The sequence below is a fragment of the Cynocephalus volans genome, chromosome 4 (genome assembly GCF_027409185.1).
Source record: "Cynocephalus volans isolate mCynVol1 chromosome 4, mCynVol1.pri, whole genome shotgun sequence".
NCBI classification, from domain to species: Eukaryota; Metazoa; Chordata; class Mammalia; order Dermoptera; family Cynocephalidae; genus Cynocephalus; species Cynocephalus volans.
Window position 1 is genome coordinate 66,837,196 of NC_084463.1, and position 23,608 is coordinate 66,860,803.

General features: G+C 34.8%; 1 protein-coding gene across 1 annotated transcript in view; it reads right to left on the minus strand.

Annotated features, from left to right (window-relative positions):
- Positions 1 to 23,608, minus strand: part of LOC134375483 (rho GTPase-activating protein 20-like) — a 97,838-nt gene that overhangs the window by 29,212 nt on the left and 45,018 nt on the right. Inside the window, exons 4-10 of the mRNA XM_063093943.1 lie at positions 21,271 to 21,435; positions 13,914 to 14,063; positions 10,117 to 10,158; positions 9,115 to 9,199; positions 6,121 to 6,198; positions 3,800 to 3,866; positions 894 to 1,082 (exon numbers count right to left, since the gene is read on the minus strand). Coding sequence (XP_062950013.1) covers positions 894 to 1,082; positions 3,800 to 3,866; positions 6,121 to 6,198; positions 9,115 to 9,199; positions 10,117 to 10,158; positions 13,914 to 14,063; positions 21,271 to 21,435 — 776 coding nt within the window. The remainder of the gene's footprint in view (positions 1 to 893; positions 1,083 to 3,799; positions 3,867 to 6,120; positions 6,199 to 9,114; positions 9,200 to 10,116; positions 10,159 to 13,913; positions 14,064 to 21,270; positions 21,436 to 23,608) is intronic.

The following is a 23,608-nucleotide window of genomic DNA, read 5'->3' on the forward strand; positions in this document are numbered from 1 at the left end:
AGTACTTCAAAATTTCATTTGGCATTCAGACGATGCCTAAAATCTGTCATGTGGCAGGTAGGTGGCTTCAGTGATCTCTCAAGGTCCATGCTATGCCTTTAAATTTATTACTCCTTGGGCCCAAGTTTCTTCATTTGCAAAGGCAATTCCACTGTTCACTGGACCCCCTAGTTGGTTCAAATTGATAAGGGCAACTGTAGAAATTTAGCATCCATTTTCTACTATCCCACTCATAGTTTCTGGTATCCATTTTCTATTTCTCATACACTCTTAATTTCAGACTGAGAGCTTAAAACCCAAACTTGGCTTAGGGTAAATTATGTTGGACACCATTTTTATCATTCTAGAGTCTTTATAATGGGGAGGTAAGAGACAGCTATGTTCACAGGAAATTAATACTCAATTGGTAGGCTAAGGAGAGATTTCTGTAGAAATTATCCTAGTCTTCACATAGTTATCAGTCCCAGGATCCAGGCAGGGGATCAGAGTCTCTGACATCCATTACTGACAGCCTCCTTTTTATACTGTGACCATTTAGGGGGAACACACAGTGGAGTGTATTACAGTACAAAGAAGGTATTGAAGCACCTGCAGCATTGCCTAGTGCCTTTGACTCTGCAGTGGCCATAAGATTAAAGGGAAAGAATGGTGAAGAAAGAAGGGATAAGCTGTATTGCTATTAGTTGCTGGTTACATCCGTCATGCCTATTTCTGATTTATAAAATGATCTTCTTCTAAAACTCCATCTTTCCTTTCAAAACTCCTAGGTAATTCAAAAGAAAAATCACTCCATCTGGCTGGAAGTTTGGGTATTTTCATTTGTACAAAATGTGTATCCAGAAATGAAAACTTCTGCTGAAAGAAGGCTCTGTGAAGGACGAGAAGCGACTCACCACTCAGTTGCTGGGCCATAGCCAAACGGCTGCGCTTCAGGATGAACTGGCACCGCATCTCTTGGGGCAGCTGTTCCATAAGGAAGGGGTCCTGGAAGTTGAGAGGTGTGGTGGAGTCCTTTGATCCCTGTGTCAGGAGTGCAGTGTCTCGAAGGTGGCTCATTTTAATTCCATAAGGATATTCATGCCCTACACAGAGAAAAATCTAAATGTAGACTTCAGACAGGCTGATACTGTGAGCATGTGTGCTACAAACTGGAATGTACTGCAATTTACCCCTGGTACTTTTGGTATAAAGAATCCTTTTGTTGACTGAATGATCACCATGTCCCTCTTAGTTGGAGACCACTGCATAATGTAGGTGGTCCTACCAAAATAGTTTTAAGGATGAGAAGAAAGGAAGGAAGAAAAAAAGTCTTTTAAAATTATCTCGTGTGGAGTGAATGTACAGGTCAGTTTGTGAGTTGCATAATGTTGGTTTCTCCTATTTGCACATAAGAATATTTAGAGGTATTCCAGTTTCTCCTTTGACACTAACTAGATCTATAAATCTTCAGCAAATCCCAGTCCTCTCAGCCTCAAATGCATGATTTAAAATACCCTACTCCTATCGCACAACTATTGTAAAGATCAAATAAGTAAACACTGGTACTTAATATTATTTAAATAATAGGGACAATGAACTATGTATGTCAAGAATTGCTATTGTTACTATTATTTAACACAAGATGTCTGACTGAAAAACATTTAATTAGTTTTTATTAGTTATATAAGTAGAGCTTCTCAAGAGCATTGGGACTGGTTTGATTTATGCTTCCCTCCCACTGCTGCACTCTGAGGCTGGTGTTCATAGGCAATAATCAGAAGGAAGACTGCAGGAGATTAGAAACACAGAAAGAGATGCAAAAAGGATTTACAAACTAGAAAAGCTAAACCCTGCACATCTCATCGCAACATAATTTTTGCTCTTTAATATTCTAAGTAATTGCATCCTCTTAGTGTAAAGCTCAAACACTACTGGTTTGCAGATTTTTTAAGCACAGGAGTAAGTTCCCTTCTATTGCTGACTTATCACTAAATGTAACTCAGTAAACGCTTACTGTTCCTTTCTACCTGGCATAGGCACATAATGTCAATATTCGATTAATATCAAGCAATACAGCAACTTCTAGGAATTAAGCAAAAAAAAAAAAAGAAGAAGAAGAAGCCTTCTATAACAGCAATAAAACAATCAATTTATCCAAATAGCCAGCAGCTCATCTACAATTGAGGTTTGCAAGGCACATTAAAATATATAATTATTTTTATTTTTATTTTTTGGTATATCGCCAATACAGGGATTGGAACCCTTGACCTTGGTGTTATAACACTGCACTCTAACCCACTGAGCTAACCAGCCAGCCCAAATTATACAAATAAGAACTGTTATTCAATCGTGGGACAATCACATGTCATGTTCCATGGTTTTTTAGTAAGAGCTGGTAATGAAGCTTGGAGATGTTTTAAGCTTGAAAGTTACCATTCACCTAGTTTTAATTAAATTAATGTATTTTATTAAAGCATATTTTAAGTATTTTTTTAAAGATTTGCCGAATTTAATTGTTCTCCATTGACTTTACAAAAATGGCAACATTAAGTGAGAGCTAAAAAAGAGAAAGAAAGAAACTACAATCACAATAATACATTGAACTTTCAGAAGTAGAAAACAGAACTGTGATTACAAGAGGTGGGAAGGGGTAGGGGTATTAGGGAGAAATTGATTAGTGGACATTAAGAATTATTACATTTTGAAATGATAAATACACTAATTATCCTGATTGGATCACCATATATTGTCCACAAATACTGATAGTCCACTCTGTACCCCACAAATATGTATAATCAACTATTTCAATAAAAATAAAATTTTCAGATAGAGGGGGAAAAAGAAACCCTGAAATAAGTCAATTTTGTCCTCAGTTTATGCATGATCACTTTCTACATTCTAAGCATACAGATTTTGTAGAAAAGTTTGGTTTTAGATTACTCAGATCAAGGGAAACACTGATTACACAGTAGTGACCTCACAGATAAATGAAAGGACTGCACGAGATGATGCATGTGAAATGCTTTTCACAATGTCTAGCAGGTAGTAAGCATTTTTCAATTGTTAACAGAAATAAACGTCATCAACATCATTGTGTTCATCGTCTCAAAATCTGCTACAGATATTGTCCTTCATTTTTATTGCTCTGTTTCTGTTAACGACTCTGAATAAAATTACTGATCAAAAAATATTTTTTAGCGAAATGATTTAAATAAGGTGAGGTGTAACCTATATACCAATACTCCTCAAATCAAATGCTGGGTAATTGAGCTACAGAAATAGCAAAGTAAGTTAGTGAAGTGACAGTAGATTAGCCAGTGAAGATTTATATGTTCAAATGGATTAATCCATTTTCTTTGATGCCTAGAAAAGTTCCTGGCACAGGGAAGGTATTTCAGACTCACTGATGGTTTAAGATGCATGACTGGATTATAGACTGGTGTTCCAGAGAGGCAAAATAGTAGATAGGAAAGGGAACAGAAAATCCCAAGAACTGAATATAAAAAGAAGTGTATGAAGAAAAGGAAATACCAATACATATTGCTGTGTTACAGAAAAAAAGTAAAGGTTTGGCAAGCTAGCTCTGTTTATAAAGAGAAAAACAGAAGAAAATTCACATTTTTCTTCCCAACTATAAAATTAGCTACTTGAGCAAAGAGATTTTTTCTAACACAGAGAAATGTTTAGTAGATATTTATTCTTCATATGAGATTTAACATTTCATAGTATTTAAATTTAGGACCATATGACTAATTCTCTCAGACACTTAGTATTTACTGAATTTTAATTATAGTTCTCTTAGATTTTCACAGAAACTTACCAATGAGTGGGTATGGTGCTGCTTCTTTGCCAGAATTGACCCATAACTGGTAATCTCTCTCAGAGCCCTTGGAGATAAAAGAATTAAAAGTCATAATAAATCTTCAACATTTGGTACTTCGATGAGGACTTTTTTTTTTGGCATTTTTATGTTTCGTCAAAGGAAAAACCTGGGGACAATGTAAATGCTATATAGGTACACGGGAGTGATTATGATTTTTTTTAGAAAACCCCATCTCTCTCCCCCCAATCCCCAGTGATGGCTAGGGATCCACAAACTTCAATGGAATCAGGCCCTCAATATAAAGGTAGCCCACGGAATGTGAAATCTTAACTAAATCTTTCTACAAAGGAAGAACAAACTTTCTGGTTCTAAAAGGCTAATCTCTTCTTTAGAGTCCTGACTTCTGCTATGTCTCTGGACTTCTCAGAGAATATCCGACTTAACCTTCAACATGTCCCTGGCAAAGACAACCTTGTTATCCAGAAAGCCACAAACACTTCTGTATGTATGATTAAGAAGTAAAATATCAAAGGCTGATTTTAGTTCAGCTGCTTCTGAGCAGGAGAAGAAGAGGCTTTGAACAGATAGGCAATTGGCATAGTCTACACTGGTTTTAGTTTGGGCAAGTCCAGTCCTGGGCACAGAAAGAATGAGAATTCAATCTAGAGAATAGGCCCAGTCATGGAAAACATAAAACAATAAAATTGTTCACTAGTAGAATTATAACCCCAGAAGGGTTATATTCCTCTAGGAGGAATACGATAAATATATTTTAAAAGAAGCTAGAACAGATATAGTCAAGTCTGTTGGCAGTATTTCATATTCTTGACTTTAACTTCTGATTAGCAATCATGGTCCTGCCCTTATAACAGAGGGTCTTGGCTATGGAGAATACCCTACAGACTGCCCCCACTACCATACATACATAGTTTGTTACTTCATCACTACTCAAAAAATTATATTTCAAATGGAACGAGCAACCTAATAAAAATCCTTTCTTTTCATATAGTGTCTTAAAACACTGTGATCATCTCTTAGACCAGGTGTACTCAAATAGCCCCAATCAATTCCTAATTAAATTAATAGAATTATTTTGGGATCTGAGGAGATGGATCACTTTATCTAAAAGAAAAATACAGATAAGGAAATGAATCCTGTCATTAATTAATCTCCCTTCCTACCCCTAAAACTATTCACTTTCTTCCAAAACATTCACACAGGTTAGAAATCAATGCAAAGATGTCTGCTTTACTCACTGCATATAAATTTAATTACATTTAAAATACATTACTAAATTTAATAAGTCAGATTTTTTAATCCCAAATTTTTAAAGAGCTCAGGGCAAACCCTGAGCTCTTTAAGGGCTTACTATAGCACCATGTACTAGCAAATTGAAATACATGGCATGTCTTAAACATGTGTCATGTCACATCATAGTGTGTTTTAAAATTTAGAGGGAATCTCACACAAGGAATAGTGTTGTTCAAGTGCTTTCCTTAGTTTCCACCCTTCTGAGAGTCACTCTCTTTAATAAAAGTACTCATTATGTGGTGTTTATATAATTGATAGGGAGGCAATGAGGAGAACCTTCCAATTCTCTTTCCCCAACTCATTCTCAAACATTTCAATATTTTCCTCTAAAACAATTTCAAAAGGTAACCTCTGTCTCAGAAAACAGGAGCAGAAGCTAAAAGCAAAATGAAAAAGTGTGGAGTATACACTAAAGCCCTTCAAATCCATGATCTATTTAAAAGCTTGTCTTTTTATTTACCAGTTCATTAGAAGTACCAGGCATCTTATCCTCAGGACCTACAGCCAGGCAAAATGGCTTCTAGCCATGTGTTCTTTATGCAAAAATTCTACTACAGAGCAAATCCTTCAGAATTCATCATCCTAAGACTAACTGTGTCTTGAGATAATAATAGGATGATTAGGTAGGGAGGAGAACTGTCAAATATTGACAAGTAGAAAGGAGGGAAAGAGTTGAAACTTTATTACTAAGAATCTTACACCAAAAAAAAATTTTTTTGTAAATGTACATAGCATATACAATAAAAATACACATCATCACCCTAAAATTATAGTCCAATCTTATGCTTTTTGGTTCATACAAGTTTTAAAATAAGAGTGTTAGATAGCACCCATATTTTAAACTAATATTAAAGATTTACTGTCCTTATTTTCTATGCTTTGGGGGATAAAATATGATTTTGGTATATCTAATAACCAGCTGTCTTATGATGGAAGGGATAATATTTACATGAATCTAAAGTATCAAGGTTTGTTTTCAATTAAGAATATCTAGCAGAGTAACTTACAGTTATCCTTAGCATTGTTAATGACATGTTGATAACTTCATTCGCTGTATCTGAATTCATTACTGTTATAGTTTTAGACTGTAGAAAAAAAAAGAAATAAGAAATAGAGCTATGAATAAAGAATTTTAAAACAGGTGAACAAATAATAATTGCCAAATGATTATCCAAAGGCAAATCCTGATTTCCTTTAGGTGGTTATAAATAAAATTTCAATCCCGATTTCAAGTGTGGACAGAGTAAAGCACATGACTTAAGTAGAATATAAACCTTTGACTATAATTTACTTTCATTTCCTTATATATTATGCCCTTTAATAAAACATTTATTTCTCTCAAAATAAAAGATGTGTGGCTCACAAAATATAAGAGCTTAAGCAAGTAAGGAGAAGACTAAAAATATTTCATAGAGAGTACAATAAAAAAAAAATTCAGTGAGGCTGGTGTTCTGCCTCATTTCCATAGTTGTATTTCCATAGCGCAATGGGTAATAAAAAAGGGAGAGAGCTGAATCTCTTTATATCTCTTCCTTAGTACTGTTTTCACAATATAGGATTTTATTTCTTTCCATGGTATAAAGTCAGTTTAGGTAAAATCAGAATAAGAACTGGTTATGAAAGACATTTAAAGGGTAGAATTTTAAAACACAGCTATCTATTGAGCACTTTCTATGTGTTAGGCATTGTGGCTAAGATTCTTATTGTTAAAATCTTCAGAGAATTTAAAACTGATGAGTCTAGGAAAAAACTGAAAAGTTTAGGAAGCTCTACTCTATTTCCAACTCTGCCATTCAATAGGGTATCTGTAATAGCTCCGTGCTAAACTACATTGAGAATTGCTATTTAAAAACAGACAATTTGCATGCTACAAACAGAAAAGGGATTAACAAGATTCTGAGCTATCTATAGAGCTCACTGCATTCCAGAATATATTATGTAAATATACGACAGTGTTGTGTTATCAAAAAGGAAATATTTTTGCTATGCACATAGGTTATATATATGATAATTATCAGATAAATAAGCGATCAGGGCTGCTGATAGAAGGGCTTAAATGGTACAAATAAGTAGCATAAAAGGAAAAAAAATAATATAAAAGAAAAAATGATATAAAAATAAAGCGAAGTGAAATCCACTGATAATTCATCAATTGTTGTTCCCTTATATTATGTCTTCCCAATAAGTCAATTACTTCACATGACAAATTGCCTTTAAAAGTTGTTAGTTAATTGAATTTTATTTAAAACAATTTTTTTTAAGTGCACTGATTTCAAATTGTCCTCCTTCTATCCCAAAGATTATGCAAAAGTGTCTCAGAGCACAACAAAAAGGGCTTGGAACGCCCAATCCGGTGCCTGTTTTCTACCAGAGTGGCATAGTTATACTACATACTGAGCTTTGTAACTTGACATATAACTTCAAAAAAGGCTTCTGCTTTTTTCTTTTTCTTTTTTTTTTTCCAAGACTGAAAACCATTCAATTCAATTTAAAGAAAATCTCTCATGAAGTCTTTTGTAGTGAAGAATCTATCTTCCCAATTACCTGGTCTCTTAAGGTAATGGTTTTTCTTAACACTAGGCACATATGTTCAAAATAGTGCTATAGGAAGTGTATTTTTTCCTGCTTGCCTTTCTGGTAGATGAAAAAAATGAATTTCGGCAGATACGGCTCTTTGGCTAGTAAACAAACAACAAAACAAACAGACAAAACTGAAAATGTGGCAATTCCTTTCCATATTAGCAGAACTCACTGACAGGTTCTGCCTAACTGAAGACCAAGGATAAAGAATACTTCCCATAGATGCACTCGTAATTTGGGAAATCACTCTTTCTGGAAGCAGGGCTCCCTGTAAGAGACTACTGCCATGAAAGCTACTTCAGAGAGCAAAGGACATAGTGTGTCACAGCACCCTTGACTTATCTAGGGTATTAGTGATAAAAACAGAACACCCAACCTGACCACACCTCCTGTCTTCTCTTTCAAAATGGGGGACATCAGTCCTTTCTCAAGCACACACTTTCTATATACTGAAAAAAAAAGTGATAAAGGATTTTCCATGAAAATCCTGATTGTAACCAACTGCCACAACAGTCGAATGAAAGCAGGCCGAAACAAGTGTTGTTGTTGTTGTTTTCCTACTTTGCTGCAGGAGATCTCTGTAGTCTCATACCATAAAAATCTGAGTACTTTCCTCAAGCAGCGATATCTCACACTCAGGAGTTGGTCAGAACATTTGCATAGCTTTTGCTTTTCTCCCAAACATAACTGTTTTGCATGTATTTTCTACACACAAATAAAGCTATCCAATGTAATCTAGAGCTGCTGTGAAGTATGATAGTCCATAATATCATAAAAACTTTCATAAGTTTCCAACTTGTTCATCACTGATAACATCTTGGCCCTTGTACTGTGATTTCAGTCATCAAATTAAACATAACAACTAGGGTTAAAGAATTAATATTAATTTGACCAAAACGACAAATACTGTGATCTAGAAAAATGCTGATTCTTATAAATATCATCTTTCTCAGATCTTCCACTTATTAACCTGAGGGATTCAATCCCTAAAAACTTAAAGAATGAAAACTTTTCAAAACCACTCTCTACTTAAGAAGTGATACGTTGGAAAAAAAATTGTTTAATACTAAAAGGAAATACCTCATGGAAGTAGATTTACTAAAAGCCTCTGCAGCTGCTATTGAAAAGATCCAGAGAAACATTCATGCCAGAGGGAGGAAAAAGACATCTGACAAGCAATATTCTTTCCAAGTGTAAATGTTAAATACTGTAGTTAATATGAATCTTTCTTGCTTTATTTTTGCTAGGTTTACTTTTCATATATACAAAGACATAAATATATCCAGGAAAATGCATTTTCCCCCTATCGTATTTCAAAATGCCTACCTTCTATAGCACATACACAGTCTGTTTGCCTGCCTGTCTCTCTTTTTATTCATGCAGGGACTTGGAATTTAATTTTCTGGCTTAGAAACACTTACATAGGCACAATTTCCAATGTCCTTGGTGAAGATTTTGAGCGGAATGCTCTTTGGGTAGTCCTTCTCTTTCTCTACATTGATGTATCTAATCAAATGCAACAACAATTCAAAACAACACTGAGTCAGATGGAATTCGCTAATGGCTTATTTTAAAAATCAATCTATTTTGCTAATATTCTCAATATACTACTTATATGCTGTTTTAAAAAAGACAATGGAAAGACTCAGCAAACTCAGATTACATCATGGGTTGGAAAGAAATTTTAAAAAATCAGGACATTAGGCATGGGCACAAAAAAGAATGGGACATACATGTCAGATGAGATTTGAGAAGCACAATCAGCTCAAGGCACCTCTAGGAGATATTTAATCTTCAAAGCTTCCCTGTCTTCTCTGGACAGGTCTGGCACCTTACTAATAAGTACAGGAACATATATGATACTTTTAACTAGGATGAACCAAAGCAATGGCTTTTGACTTCTCATTTAGCTCTCCAGCAGAGGGTAAATCTTGGTTATCCCATTGCTTAGGAAGCAGGAGAGGGGAGAAAGGGGAAAAAATTGTGGGTCTAACAGACGTGCCTAAGTTGACCATTTTAGTCTGTATGTTCAATAGCAGGAATAATAATTCATTTTTGAGGTGCTCAGCAGAAAGCCCTGAATTTGTAGAAACAGTATACACTTTGAGGAAACTGATAGTTCCAATTGGAAGGTTGGAGACAACAGAAAGAGATGGGAGAGAATATTACCTAAATTCTGTCTAAAATGATCTAACTAGACCTCAATGTTCTCCTTCTGAGAAAGTACGAAATACATGTAATGAGAGAACATTATTTACAGTAAGTAGTAGCTAATGTACAATCTAAACAACAGCTTATTCTGAGGACAAATGAACAATTTCTACCAAAGAGAAGGAAAATAGTTTGGGGAACATCTCTGCAGAAAAGGCTTTAATTCATTTATTACAGGTTAAAGACTAAAAACACATATACTGAAAAAGTACCTCTGAAGGAGAGAGAACCATTTTTCCTTTTGTTCTGGAGAACTGCAATCAAAGAAAATGAGAGAGAAAAAATTAAACCATGTAAAAAAACTATGCTAGCATGTTTAAGATTGTCAATCCAGGTGAAAAAATCAACAGCCTGTAACAGATGTAGTTACACATGTAACAGATGTAGTTACACATGTAAGCTGCAACCTCGGCACAACTGTGTTTTGGAGAATCCTGCTGTGAAAATGCCCTTTAGGAAAAACTACATAGTCGAGTGTGGTTTCATTAAATCCTCTTGGATAGATACAAGACAGACCCAGTGTCCTCCTTTACTGCTCTTTTACAAATGGTATTATACCAGTGGGAGGTATTTCTTAACAGTGGAAAGAACAACTTGATTTGGAATTCAAACACCTGGTTTCCAAATTATATGCAGGCCAGGTGATCGTAAGTCACTTAACCTCTCTAAGCCTCAGTTTCCACACCAGAAAAACTGGGTTAATTATCTTCCAGAGTATTTTTGCATCTTAAAGGGCCATACAAATAAATTATCTTAGAAAGATTTTGCAGGTGAAAAGGGCCATGCTTAAGAAAGTATGCTTAATATTGAGATTAAAGAGATTGAAGAGAAATTTGGCATATGGATGGAAATATCTTGGCCCAGAAACCCATGGCCCAGAGCCCAAGGCGCTTCCTGCAGTGCTCAGTGGTGGTTGCTGGGCTATCTGAACACTTTAAAGATGTTGTTCCACTGTCTTCTGCCCTTCATAGTTTCTAATGAAAATCTCACAAAATTTCAAATTGCAGTTCTGCTATATGTAACATGTTGTTTTCTCTCTGGCTGCTTTCAAGAATTTTCTCTTTTGATTTACAGAAATTTGTCTATAACATGGCCAGGTGTAGTTTTCTTCATACACTTCCTTTTGGAGTTACTGTGCTTCCTGAATATGTACATTTTTGTCTTCCACCAAATTTGGGAGGTTTTTAACCATTATTTCTTTACTGCTCCAAACCCTCTTTGTCCTCTTTCAGACTTCATTAATACGTATATTATATCTTTTAATATTTTTTCACAAGTCTCTGATACATTTTTTCATTAAAAAAATCTTTGTTTTCTCCGTTCTTCAGATTGGACAATTTGAACTGATATATCTTCAAATTCACTGACTCCTCTTTCATTTCCATTCTGCAAGGAAGGCCATATGGGAGATTTTTTATTTGAGATACTGCAGTTTTCAGTTTTAGAATTTTTATCTGGTCCTTTTTATATTTTCTTTTTCTCTGCTGAGATTTCCTATCTTTTTATTAATTTCAATTGAATTTTCCTTTTATCTATCATGCATACCTAAAAAAGCTGCTTTAAAGTTCTTTTCTGGGAATTCAACACATAGGTCATCTCAGGATTGGCTTTTATTATCTTTTCTCTTTCCTTGTTATTCATATGTCAAGAAATTTTAGATTGTATTCTGGACATTATGAATGTTTTGTTTTGGAGACCATATTCTGTTATAACTGCAAAACAGTGTTGATGTTTTTGTTTTAACAGACAACTAACCTGATTAGATGAAGCTACGAATTCTATCTTACCTGTGGTGGGCAGCAGCTCAGTTCAATTCTTTTAGTCTTAGGTTTAAAGTGCTTTGAGTCTATCCCATGCATGTGAGGTTCAGCAATCAGCCACAGACTTGGGCAGTATCTATACACAGAATTTGGAGATTCCCTTCTCTAATGTACTCCTTTCTGAGATTTCTACTTTTGCTTTCCAATAACTGTGGTTGATCTGGACTTTGTATTCTAGTTCTTCAGCCCAGAAAGACTGTGGGTTTTTGTCAGTTTTAGTAGCACCATACCATGATGTGACTGCAGCCTGACCTCAAGCTAAAGCCTTAAAAATAGGAAACGCACCCAGTGTGGTGCCTTCTTCCAAGTTTCAACGCCTCTCCCAAATCTTTCAACTTTTGTTCACTCTCCAAAACCCTCAGTAGTTGCTGTTTGCATATTATGCAGAGTTTACAGTTGTTATCTGTAGGGTGGTCAGTCTGTTAAGACCTCACTCTGCATTCCAGAGGCAGAACTCAACACTTTACTTTTTAAAAAAAATAAACTTAATTTTGAAATAATTTTCAATTTCCAGAAACGTTACAAAGATAACAGAGAGATTCCCTGTATACTACTCATCGAGTGCCAGTTTCCTCTAATGTTATCCTCTTACATTATCATGGCCTATTTGTTAAAACTAAGAAACCAATATTGGTACATTACTATTAACTAAACTCTTGATCTTATTCAGATTTCACCACTTTTGTTTTTTATTTAATTAATGATCTTTTTCTGTTCTAGGAGCCAATTGAGGATAGCACATTACATTTGTCTCCTTAGTGATTGGTCTGTGACAGTTTCTCCGTCTTTCCCTGTTTTGTTTGTCTGCCTTTTTTTTTTTTTTTAACCTTCACAATTTTAAAGAGTACTGGTCAGATAACCTATTGAATGTTCTTAATTTGTGTTTCCTGTATGTTTTTCTCATGATTAGACTGAGATTATGGTTTTGGGGGTAGGAATATCACAGAGATGAATTGCTTTTCTCGTCACATTATATCAAGGGGTATATGATATCTACATGACATCACTGGTAATGTTAACTTTGATCACTTGGGTAAAGAACCATAGTTTGAGCAATACAATGTATGTAAAACTTGTTTCCACATTTTCCCCTCTTCTTAGAAAGAAGTTTCATGGAAAATCCTTGATTAAAAATATTATGTAGTCACATCCCTCAGTTGAAATTGCTTCCTTTCACTTGCAACTCCAAGAAGATTAAGCAATAGGTAATGATAATATGAGAATATTTCAAAAGGTTCATGGAAAGATTCATATTATCTTTCGATTCTACTTTTCCACAAACTTTTTGAAGTGTCCTTTACAGAAATACATCATGCAGAGAATGATACAAATACATGTTTCTTCCAAATAAGCTGTTAAAATCTTGGCGTAGGCCAATACTGCAAAACAGAATATAATGACATGCCTGTCCTTTAATGGAAAATTAACAGCTTGGAAAATTTTAGTTATGTGGCTTTAGAATGGTGCCTAAGGAGTTTGGTGGTAGTGTGAAGAGAAGCAGAATGAAGAGCATCATTTGCATGTGATAAATACTAACTCTTAAGTGTAAAATAAATACTGGAGTTGGGGCACACTGTTTAAAATTCATAGGTGTGAATTTTGGTTGTTCACCCTAACTGAAAAGTACAATTAAGTATGTTCAGGATAAGACGACAAATATTTTGTATTCATATATTCTCCAACCCCATCTCAGCCGAAAAGTGAGTCTTGGGAAACTAACTTTTACTCCTTAAACTCATAAATTTGCTTCTGATTATTATATTTCTATAGATACTAAATCAGACTTAATACACAATTCAGGCAACCCAGTATTTCATGACATTAATTTTATTTATATAATGAAAAACTTTCTTTGGAAAGTTTTTGTCAGTATAAACTAGTTAGTCAAACTTAATTGGACATTTAATAATCATTTTATAATGATGGAAAATGATCCCAGGAGTTCCCAATATTTACCATTAATTTTCACATATTTTAATTAAAAGCTCTTTGGGAGAAACATAAAGCACACAAGTATTTTCATTGGGGGGGTGTGTCAAAACATAAGTGATCGAGTGAGTACTCAAGCAGAATAAAACATTTTCTTTTAAAAAATTAAAGGAACAAGATTTTATTAAATTTTTCTCTCCAGACAAGAAATTATCACAGTAGCTAACCCAGGTAAATACAGGACAAGCTGAGGTTCTTACCTGAAAGTGGCCACAAAGTTCACTGTGGGCCAGCCCAAGACAAAGGATTTCATGGCATTGGTGTTGCCTTCTCCCACTTCATCCACACAGGTTGCTGTCCACATATCAGTTAATTTAATTTTATGTTTTATCTTAAAGTTGTTGTTATATCTAGAAAGATAAAAACCAAACAGGATCTCTTGTTTTGTGTCTTAAATTTTACAGGAGCTTCAGTATTTGTGATAAGAGGGCAGTTTTCACTAATCATGATTAAAGAATATCTTATTCATTGTATTAATCTTCAGTATCCAGCCAGTAAATCGTAACATGCATGGCTACGTTGGCCCAAGAAACCCTCTGAAACTTTGGTGAAACATTTATTTAGTCGTCACACTTGCATTTATGGCAGCAAATAGCCATAAACTGGCTTGTTTTAATTTTCTATATGTTAAGCACTGCATTTGGATCAAAAATCTAATTTTAAATTTACTGCTCTTACAAAAATTAATTTATTATTTATACTTTGCTTACTTCCAAAAAGATTGCAGTGGCTGAACACAAAAACTACACATGATTTAATTAAGATGTTTATAAAATTTTTATCTTAAGAGAGATGCACTAAAAAAGCCTGAAATTAGAGGAATTTATAGTACATTTCTAAGTAAATGGTTACAATATTTTCTAGCCTTTAGAAGCACAGATTATTTTAAACTTCCTTTCTTAAGATTTTGTTCAACTATTTTCCCTTATATTCCAGCTAAAACTGAAAAACTGTAACCTAAAAACAGAACCTAAACTTAAACAAACAAAAAAGCAGAGTTGACAAAATTAGCATTCATCTCTGGGGACTCTGAAGGTCATCTACTTTAAGATAGTGGTGAAATTGCTTTCTGACAATTTCTACCTAATACCGTTTAGTCCCCTGTTATGGAAACCACCATCCATCTTCACCTAATTGACAGATTTAATGCTCACGATAGACCTGAGACTTAAGTACACATCAATCACAACAACTCCTTGAACTTTTTAAGACAAGTGAATAGATATGATGTGGGGGGAGAGGGGAGATAGGAACGGGAGAAGAGGAACGGGTAAAGGGTCATGAAAATCAACTACAATGTATATTGAGAAGTTAAAATTTTTTAAAAAGATACATTTCAAAGTATCCGTAAAACTCCTCTGATCTACAGAATATTTAAAGCTAAAACTATTCAGTGGGATTATAAAATGAAAAAGGGGTTTTCAGGAAGTATAAATGAAGGATAATCTAGATTCAAAGTCTCATCTATACTTTCCATAGGGTACACTGATTTTAAGTGTAATTGAAAGGTGCCTGTGTGGCATGATAGCTTCTTTCTATATCTCACCCTACTGCTATAAATCTTTAGATTTTGTTTATGAAATAGACTCGATTACAGACAAAATCTTACTTCTTGGTGGCAACTATTTAGGTAATATCAAACAAAATCTATAAAGTCAAAACAGCTTAAGTAGTAAGCTAGAATATGAAATTAGGCAGTGTTGATTCATGATCTTATTCATGCCCTTAACTACTATGTATCTATAAAAAGCTCTGGATATTGCCATTCCTATAAAGCACCTGGATGAAGTATCTTTCCACAAAGTTCCCTTTTGCATTTGTATCTTTAGCCTACTTTTTTGTTTCTCCAGAGCTATAAGGTTTTTCTGATGAGGCTGTTAGTTTACTTCAGAGTTTGGGGGAGAAATCTCATGAACACTGATAGAGTTTGGATGTGTTATCCCTACCAAAATAAATGTGGAAATCTGATCCTCAATGTGGCAGTGTTGGAAGCTGTGTCATGGGGGTAGATCCCTCATGAATGGATTGATTTCTCTCCCTGGGGGATGGGGGTCCTGAGTGAGATCTTGCTCTGTTAGTTCCTTCGAGAGCTGGTTGTTTAAAAGACTTAACTACTTCTCTCTCTCTGTCTCTCTCCATGTGATCTCTTCCTCTTGCCATGTGATCTGCTAGTACCCACCAGTTGCCTTCCGCTTTCCGCCATGAGCAGAAGCAGCCTGAGGCCCATGCCAGATGCAGCTGTCCCAGAATTGTAGGCCAAACAAACCTCTGTTCTTTATAAATTACCCAGTCTCAGGTATTCTGTTATAGCAACACAAAATGGACTAATACGAAAGTTTTTGTACATAAAGCTAGATGGGCGAGCTTAAAAATATTTAAAAGAAGTATTCCAATAAAGCTTTTTATTAAAATGAACAGTCCTGAGGTCACAGTGTACTTTTTCAGATTTGTCACTCTCAATGTCTAATAGCATTATGCTACAAAAATTTTAAAAAATATAAATCTAACATGAACTGGCTGAAAACAAAACAAAACAACCCCTAAAACCAAATCTTTATTTCTACAATGTAGTTCCTTACTGTAAATTTATTAAGATAACAGATATACTTTGCTTTCCTGTCCTCCAATCTTTAAACTGTAAGGAATTAAAGTGTAATGTTGAAATACACAAGATTCTAGGGAGCTTTCTCCATATTCTAAGATGAAGATATCTTATCAAATATATTTTAGGGCATAGATCAAGATGTATTCCACAAGTATATCATGGCAATTCTATTGATAATGAATTAATACTCAGACTTTGTTTAACTTCATCTTTTTCACTTAAACAGAACTCATTATTGTTTACTATTTGCTTAGGAAATAAAATATGAGAATAGTGATGGCTTAAGAGGGTGTGAGGTAAGTACAGTCATTTTCTCTCTGTAAATTCCATACGAGTACTGCTGTAGTTTAGATAAGTTTGTCCCCTGAAAGCTCATGTTGGAAACTTAATTCCCACTGTGACAGTATTAAGAGGGTGAGAAATCCTATGATGGTAATTGAAAGGTAGGGCCTTTAAGAGGTGATTAGATAGTGAGGACTATGCCCTAGTGAATGGATTAATCCATTGATGGTTTAATGGTGGTTATGGGTGTGGTTCTGATGGCTTCAAATGGAGAGCTCATGAGAAGCTTGCTCTCTCTTTCTCTCTCTCTCTCTCTCTCTCTCTCTCTCTCTCTCTCTCTCTCTCTCTCTCTCGCTTCTGCCATTCTCGCCATATGATACCCTGTGGCACTTTGAGTCATCACTAAGAATGAGGCTCTCACCAGATGTGTTCCCTGGACTTTGGACTTACCAGTTACCAAAACCAGTTATAAGCAATAAATATTATTTCTTTACAAATTACCCAGTTTCAGATATTTCTGTTATAAGCAACAGAAACAGACTAATACGGGTGCTCTATGACTATTAAAAAATATTAACTTTTCTAAATATTTTAATGTCTATACAACAGATGCTGTTTTAAAAAATGAAAAACCATAATTTTATTGGAAAAACAATTCTTATTTATTTTTCTAATGAATATCAAAAGTGGTCTCTAATAACTCATCTAGTTTTAACACTTTTCTAACTTAGTAAGGAAAACAATGACAATAAACTGAAAACAATTTTCAGCAAATGCTTTCGACATTCAGCACAAAATGGAGCAAATGTAACACTTTAGCCAATAAAAGGAAGCATTTAACATCCTCTATATTATTGCACTTACTACAATTTATTTAGTTTGACTAAATAAATATGTAAGTAGCTAGTCAATGATTTATCCCGCTTGAGTTTATTTCTGTAGGTTCAACTAAAGATTGAAAGCAGTTTCCAAATGAAGCATGAAGATGAGGTGATATAATATGGAAATTAAGTTATCCCCTACTTCCTCATGGCTAAGTATAAAGACTAACTGCTAGTCTTGGATAATTTCAGCAAATATATTGATTCACAGTACTACCCAATCATTCATCTAAAAGTGAGAAGTGATAGGAAATAAACAGGTTTGGTATTGCAGGGGGCTATTTCTTCTTGGTTGCTGTTTATTTCAGAAAAATAATAAGTTCTTCCATATTAAGAAGGATCTGTGAATATATTTAAATGTTTGCTACAAGAATGATCATGTAAGCGATTTCCTGAAAAGTGGTGGTCAAAATTTTTGCAATGTGGCAGGATTCAATAATAATATAATTATCTCCTCAAATATCCATGTTTTATCCCAAGGGTCTTGGGTTTATGGCAAAAAAAATAAATAAAAACAACTTAGATCACTCACACTTTTAAATATCCCCAGCAGATATAGAAAGTACTAAAATGAATTGAATCTCTCAAAAAACAACCCTTAAATCAATTCATATAAGTTTTGTCACTTCATAAAAGCATTGAAGTGGACACAAAGAGTTCTCTCAAAAGCAGTCTGGAAACAAATTGTGTGACTTTAGGTACAATCAAAATAAAAAGTGAGCTATAGAAGTAGAAGATTGGCACACATTTTTCCAATATATCTAAAACAGCAATTTTCAAGTGGAAAAGAAATTGTCCTTATATAAAAAGTTTTTACCAAAACCTAGGTTACATAAAAACCACTTAGATGCTACCAGTAAACAGAACATAAATAACTTCAGGTAAGAAAACAAAGGCCCTCTATGATAAATATTACTACAACTGCTAAAGGAAAAAAATCTAAAGATAAAGGAAAATACATTCCTCCCTATGAACTAGATGCATGTTACAAGTAAATAGTCTTTAAGGTTCTAAAGTTTAGGAAATGGGTTATTATAATAAATTTTTGTTGTCTGTGTATCTACCTCCAGGCTGAGCAAAAAGCTTTGTACCTAATGAGCACAATGCAGTAAAGTGAAAAGAGCCAGCCATTGGAATTAAGACCTTCATTCAAACCCCAGGTCTGCCATTTTCTAGTACCCAACAAACCTCACTGAGCCTCTGTGTTCAATATGTAAAACAACTCTTGTTTTGGGGACTTGTTAGGAAAATTGTTATGATTTTTTCCTACTATTTTTTGACAGTTTTTTTTATTGATCAACAATATGTGGTGATCAAGTCAGGATCATTAGTATACTCATGTTTGCAAAATGTAATCAATGTTTGTGCCCCTTAACTAATTTCTTGCTAACCCCTCCTCCCCTCTCCCTTTCCCACCTCTAATTTGTTAGGAAAATTAAATGAGACATTTGTGATTCTCCTATTATAATACCTAGAATATAGAACCCATCTAATAACTTTTAAACAAAAAAATCATAACTAAACTACATTTTTAAAAAATGATTTGTTCCTGTGTTAATAGCCTCCCTACTTAGAGCTTTAAGTGGACCTAGTGCAAAAGCATAGGAGAGACTTTTCTTTCTCTGTATTCCTCATAACATCAACATCCAAAAATAATTACATTGTATTATTTCTATTCAAAACACATTCTGAAACTGTTTTCTTTATCTTTGCATTTAAAAAAAATATATGAACAGTTCACTAAACATTTCATTCCATTTCTTACTAGATGAGTAGCTGGACACTTTTACTCATCACAAAGGGAAAGACTGATTTAATGTTAATAAAAACTATATGGTTGAGAAATCCATGAAATCCAGAAGAAAACAAAGAGTAATAGAGGCAGCAGACCACATATGGGTTAAAAGAATGAAATTTGAAATAAGATGGACCTAGGTTCACATGTGGGCTCAACTAATTACTTTGTGATCTTAGGAAAGTCACTTAACTTCTCTCAGTATCAATTTCTCTTGTAAAATGAGGCAAAAAATACCCACCATGTAGAACTGTTATAAGGGTTAAAGTACGTAGAATAATACCTAACATACAATAAGATCCCAATAAATGTTTGGTTTTTATTGCTATTAATACCACTCAGATTAAATATAGCATGTTGCAAAATTAGTACTTAGCCCTGCCCATGTCTCATTTATGACACTGAACAACTTAGGTGTGAGAGTGTAGGTATTAGGAAAAAGTGTTTACTATTCTCTAGTGACTAATAATCCCTTTGATGAGATTGAATTTGTTAAAATACCCTTATCGTTCATGATGTTTCATAAATAATGAGAATGAGGGATGGAGCAAGTAGTAGCTACCATGTTCTAGTCTGGGTATTAATGCATTAACACTGAACATGAACATTTAGTGTTGAACAGAAAGTGAATTCTCTTAGGTACTTCTAAAGTATATTCCAAATATGTCTGTATCCTTCTTTTAACTGTCATTTCCTCAGATGAAGCCTCCGTATCTCTCATCAGGATTGCTACAATAACCTCCTGTCTGGTCTCCTTGCTTGCACTCTTGCCTACCATTATTCAATCCATTATCTAACATGAGCCAGAATGATATTTTAAAAACATGAATCACATTATGCCACTCCCCCAATTAAAACCCTTTGGAATAATATCCAAACTCCTTATCACAACCTTTGTGGAACCAAGCCTCCAAGATGGCACCCAATGAACCCTACTTCCTGATATTCACACCCTTGCAAAGTTCTCTTCCATACTGTACCAAGACTGATCTGTGTGGCCAATAGAGTATGTCAGAAATGATGGCACACCACTTCCAAAATAAAAGAATATGGCTTCTATTTTGGTGCTCTCTCCATTGCCGACACACACGCACGCACGCACGCACGCACGCACACGCGAACTAAGGCCTCTGGTCAACAGCCAGTGAGGAACCGAGGCTGCCAGAATCCACGAGTGAACCCGAAAGTGGATTCTCCAACTTCAGTCAAGCCTGAGATGACTGCAACCCTGGCCAACAAATGACTGCAACTTCATGAGGCCCATTGAGCCAGAACCACCCAGATAAACACTTCCAGCTTCCTGTCTTCAGAGAAACTATAAAATGTTTATAGTTGAAACTCTTATGTTTTGGGTTAATTTAGCAATAGATAACTAATATAACCTACAAAGACCCTGATAACCTAACCCTTGTCTACTTTAATCTTAACTCCTATCATTCTTCTTTTGTTCATTATGTTCCAGTAACACAGGCCTTTTAACTCCTCCAAGGACCAACCTTTCTCACCAGCTTTAGACCTGCTATTCCTTCTACCTAGAATGCTTATTCTCACAATACCTGAATAGCTGGTTGCTTTTCATTGAACTTCAATTATTTTTTGGTCCTAATTCACCTACATAATATATATCTCCCCCCATTTTACTTCACCCAGCACCCTATTTTCTTCATAGCACTAATCACAATCTATAATTCCCTCCCCGACACATAAGAATTTAAGCTCCCAAAGTGCAGGGACCATACCCATCACATTCTTCATTGCATCTTCGAATAAATTTATTCAGAGCATAGCACAGAACAGAGATTAAATAGACATTTGTTGCATGAATAACAATTGACTTTTTTTGGCAAAAACAAAACAAAAAGCTCACTACAGATATTAGCTTTAGTAATAGAGGCCAGACATTCTTACGGTAAACATTGTGTAGAAAAGGTATCTTTGTTAGTGGAAATGCAATCTTATAATGATTACTGGGAGAGAGTATGCAGTATACTTACTTGATTTTAGTCACAACAAACAGATCATTGAATAGGAAAAGGTGTCGCTCCTGCCTCTGCAGGCCTCTTTTCAGCTCCACTGGGGCATCAATCAGCAGAGTCCTACTGGAGCACATAAATGATGACAGAAATGCAGATGTGTCAACACTAGCAGAAGGACTTTTCCTGTAACAGATCAAATGCCACAGATCAGCTATTCAAATGATCAAGTATAGAACCAAGTTTTTATAAGAGTACAGCTGATAGTTGGACAAGAAATATAAAATTCTATAATGTTTTTAATGCAATGGCATAGTGTCCTTATTGGTCTCCAGTCTATTCTTCACACAACAGTCTTTAAAGCTTCATTATAAAAATTTTGAAACATAAAGCAAAGCTGAAATAGTTTTATAGTAAACACATGTATACTCCAATGTAGATTCTACCATTAATATTCTATGTACTTGCTTTATCATATACCTACTCAACTATCTATCCTTCTATCTCTTTATTCATTTTATTTCTGGCATTCAGTGCAAACTGCATACAGCAGTGCATATCTTCCAAAATATTTTGGTATGCATATCATTAGAGTTCAATATTTATTTAGAATTTTTCTTTTGATATAAAATTAATTAAAAAATGAAATACACAAATGCACAAATCTTAGGTGTATATTCACTGAGTTTTGACAAATGTATTCATTTGTGTAATTTAAATCCCTATCAAGATACAGAAAATTATTATCATTCCAGAATATTTCCTCTTGTCCCTTCTCAGTAATTCTATAAATTATCTCTATGCACTGGCCCCTAGGTTATTTATTTTTTCATTGTATGCTGAGACCTATTAGCTCAAAAGCTCGCTGCTACCAAATTCAAGTTTACACACCCAATTATTTGAAAAACAGCCCAAATGAGCAGATTTTTAGTCCCCCACGCCACCGCCATGCTACTGTGCAACATGACCTGGACATGTAACCGCCAGAGATATCCTCTCTGATCTTCCTCTCCTGTAGGAGGTTCCCTTGTCCTCCTCCCCTTCTGGATGGTGGCCCCTTGCCATAAGCCTCTGGACAGTTTCATGCTATGAGCGACTTATCTCCTCAGGCAATCCTGTCCAATGGTCATATCTTTTTCCATGATCAACCCCCAAACTCCTTATACCAGTCAGTCTCTATTCCATCTCTTCATAAGCAACCACTATTTCCCAATGAAGATTAGTTTTGCCTATTCTAGAATTTTATGTAAATGACACCGCAGTATATTCTCTTTTGTGTAAGATATCTTTTACTCAGCATGTTTTTGGAATTCATTCATATTGTTACATTTGTGAGTAATCCCTTCCTTTATATTACTGAATAGTATTCAATGTATGAACATACCAAAGTTTATCTCTTCTCCTACGGATGGACATCTGGGCCATTTCCAGTTTTATGAATAAAACTGCTATTAAATGTTCTATTGTTCTTTTTGTGACCTATGTTTTCATTTCTCTTGGGTAAGTACCTCAGAGTGGAACTTTTGGGTCACAGAGCAAGTGTATGTTTAATTTTAGAAAAAACACTAGTTTTCCAAAGTGGTTGTACCATTCTACATTCCCAGCAACACTGTAGAAGAGTTCCAGTTTCTCCACAACCTTACCAAGGTTTGGTGGTGTCCGTCTTTTGAATTTTAGCTACTCTAGTGGATGTATAGTAGCATCTCATTAAGATTTTGATTTTCATTTCTCTGATAACTAATTAATTTATTTCATGTTCTTATTGGCCATTTGTGTATCTTCACTGGGAACTGTCCTTAAATCTTTAGCCTATTTATCTAAAAATCATGTATGTATCTTTTTATTACTGAGTTGTAGCAATTTCTTTATGTTTCCTAGATAGCAGTCATTTGTCAGGTATGTGTTTTGGGAAATATTTTCTTCCTACCTACTGCTTGCCTGTATGCTTTCCTAATGATGTTTTGAAGAAGAAAGAAACAATCAGCAATAAAGGTACAAGTTATCCCTCATTTTACAGATTTGAAGCTATTTACAGTAGTCAAAATATACCATAATTAAGTGAAGGCGATTTACAAGTAAGCATGGTTTCAAAATATGTGCATTTAAAAATTCTATGTAGCCTCTGAGACAAACATTTCACATTGATTCAACTCCCTCCTCCACCCATGGTGACTGAGCTCAGTAGTTTAGTTGAGTAGGTTAGGACTTAATGGCTTGGGAGGTAGAGGCTGATTCTAACTTTTTTGCAAAGTAGCGTGCAAGTTATTTGGTTGCCTGTTTCTGCAGAGGTAAAGTAGGGAAGTTAGACTCGGATTATAAGATCTTTAAATTTCCCTTATAATTTGTATATGGTACTAAC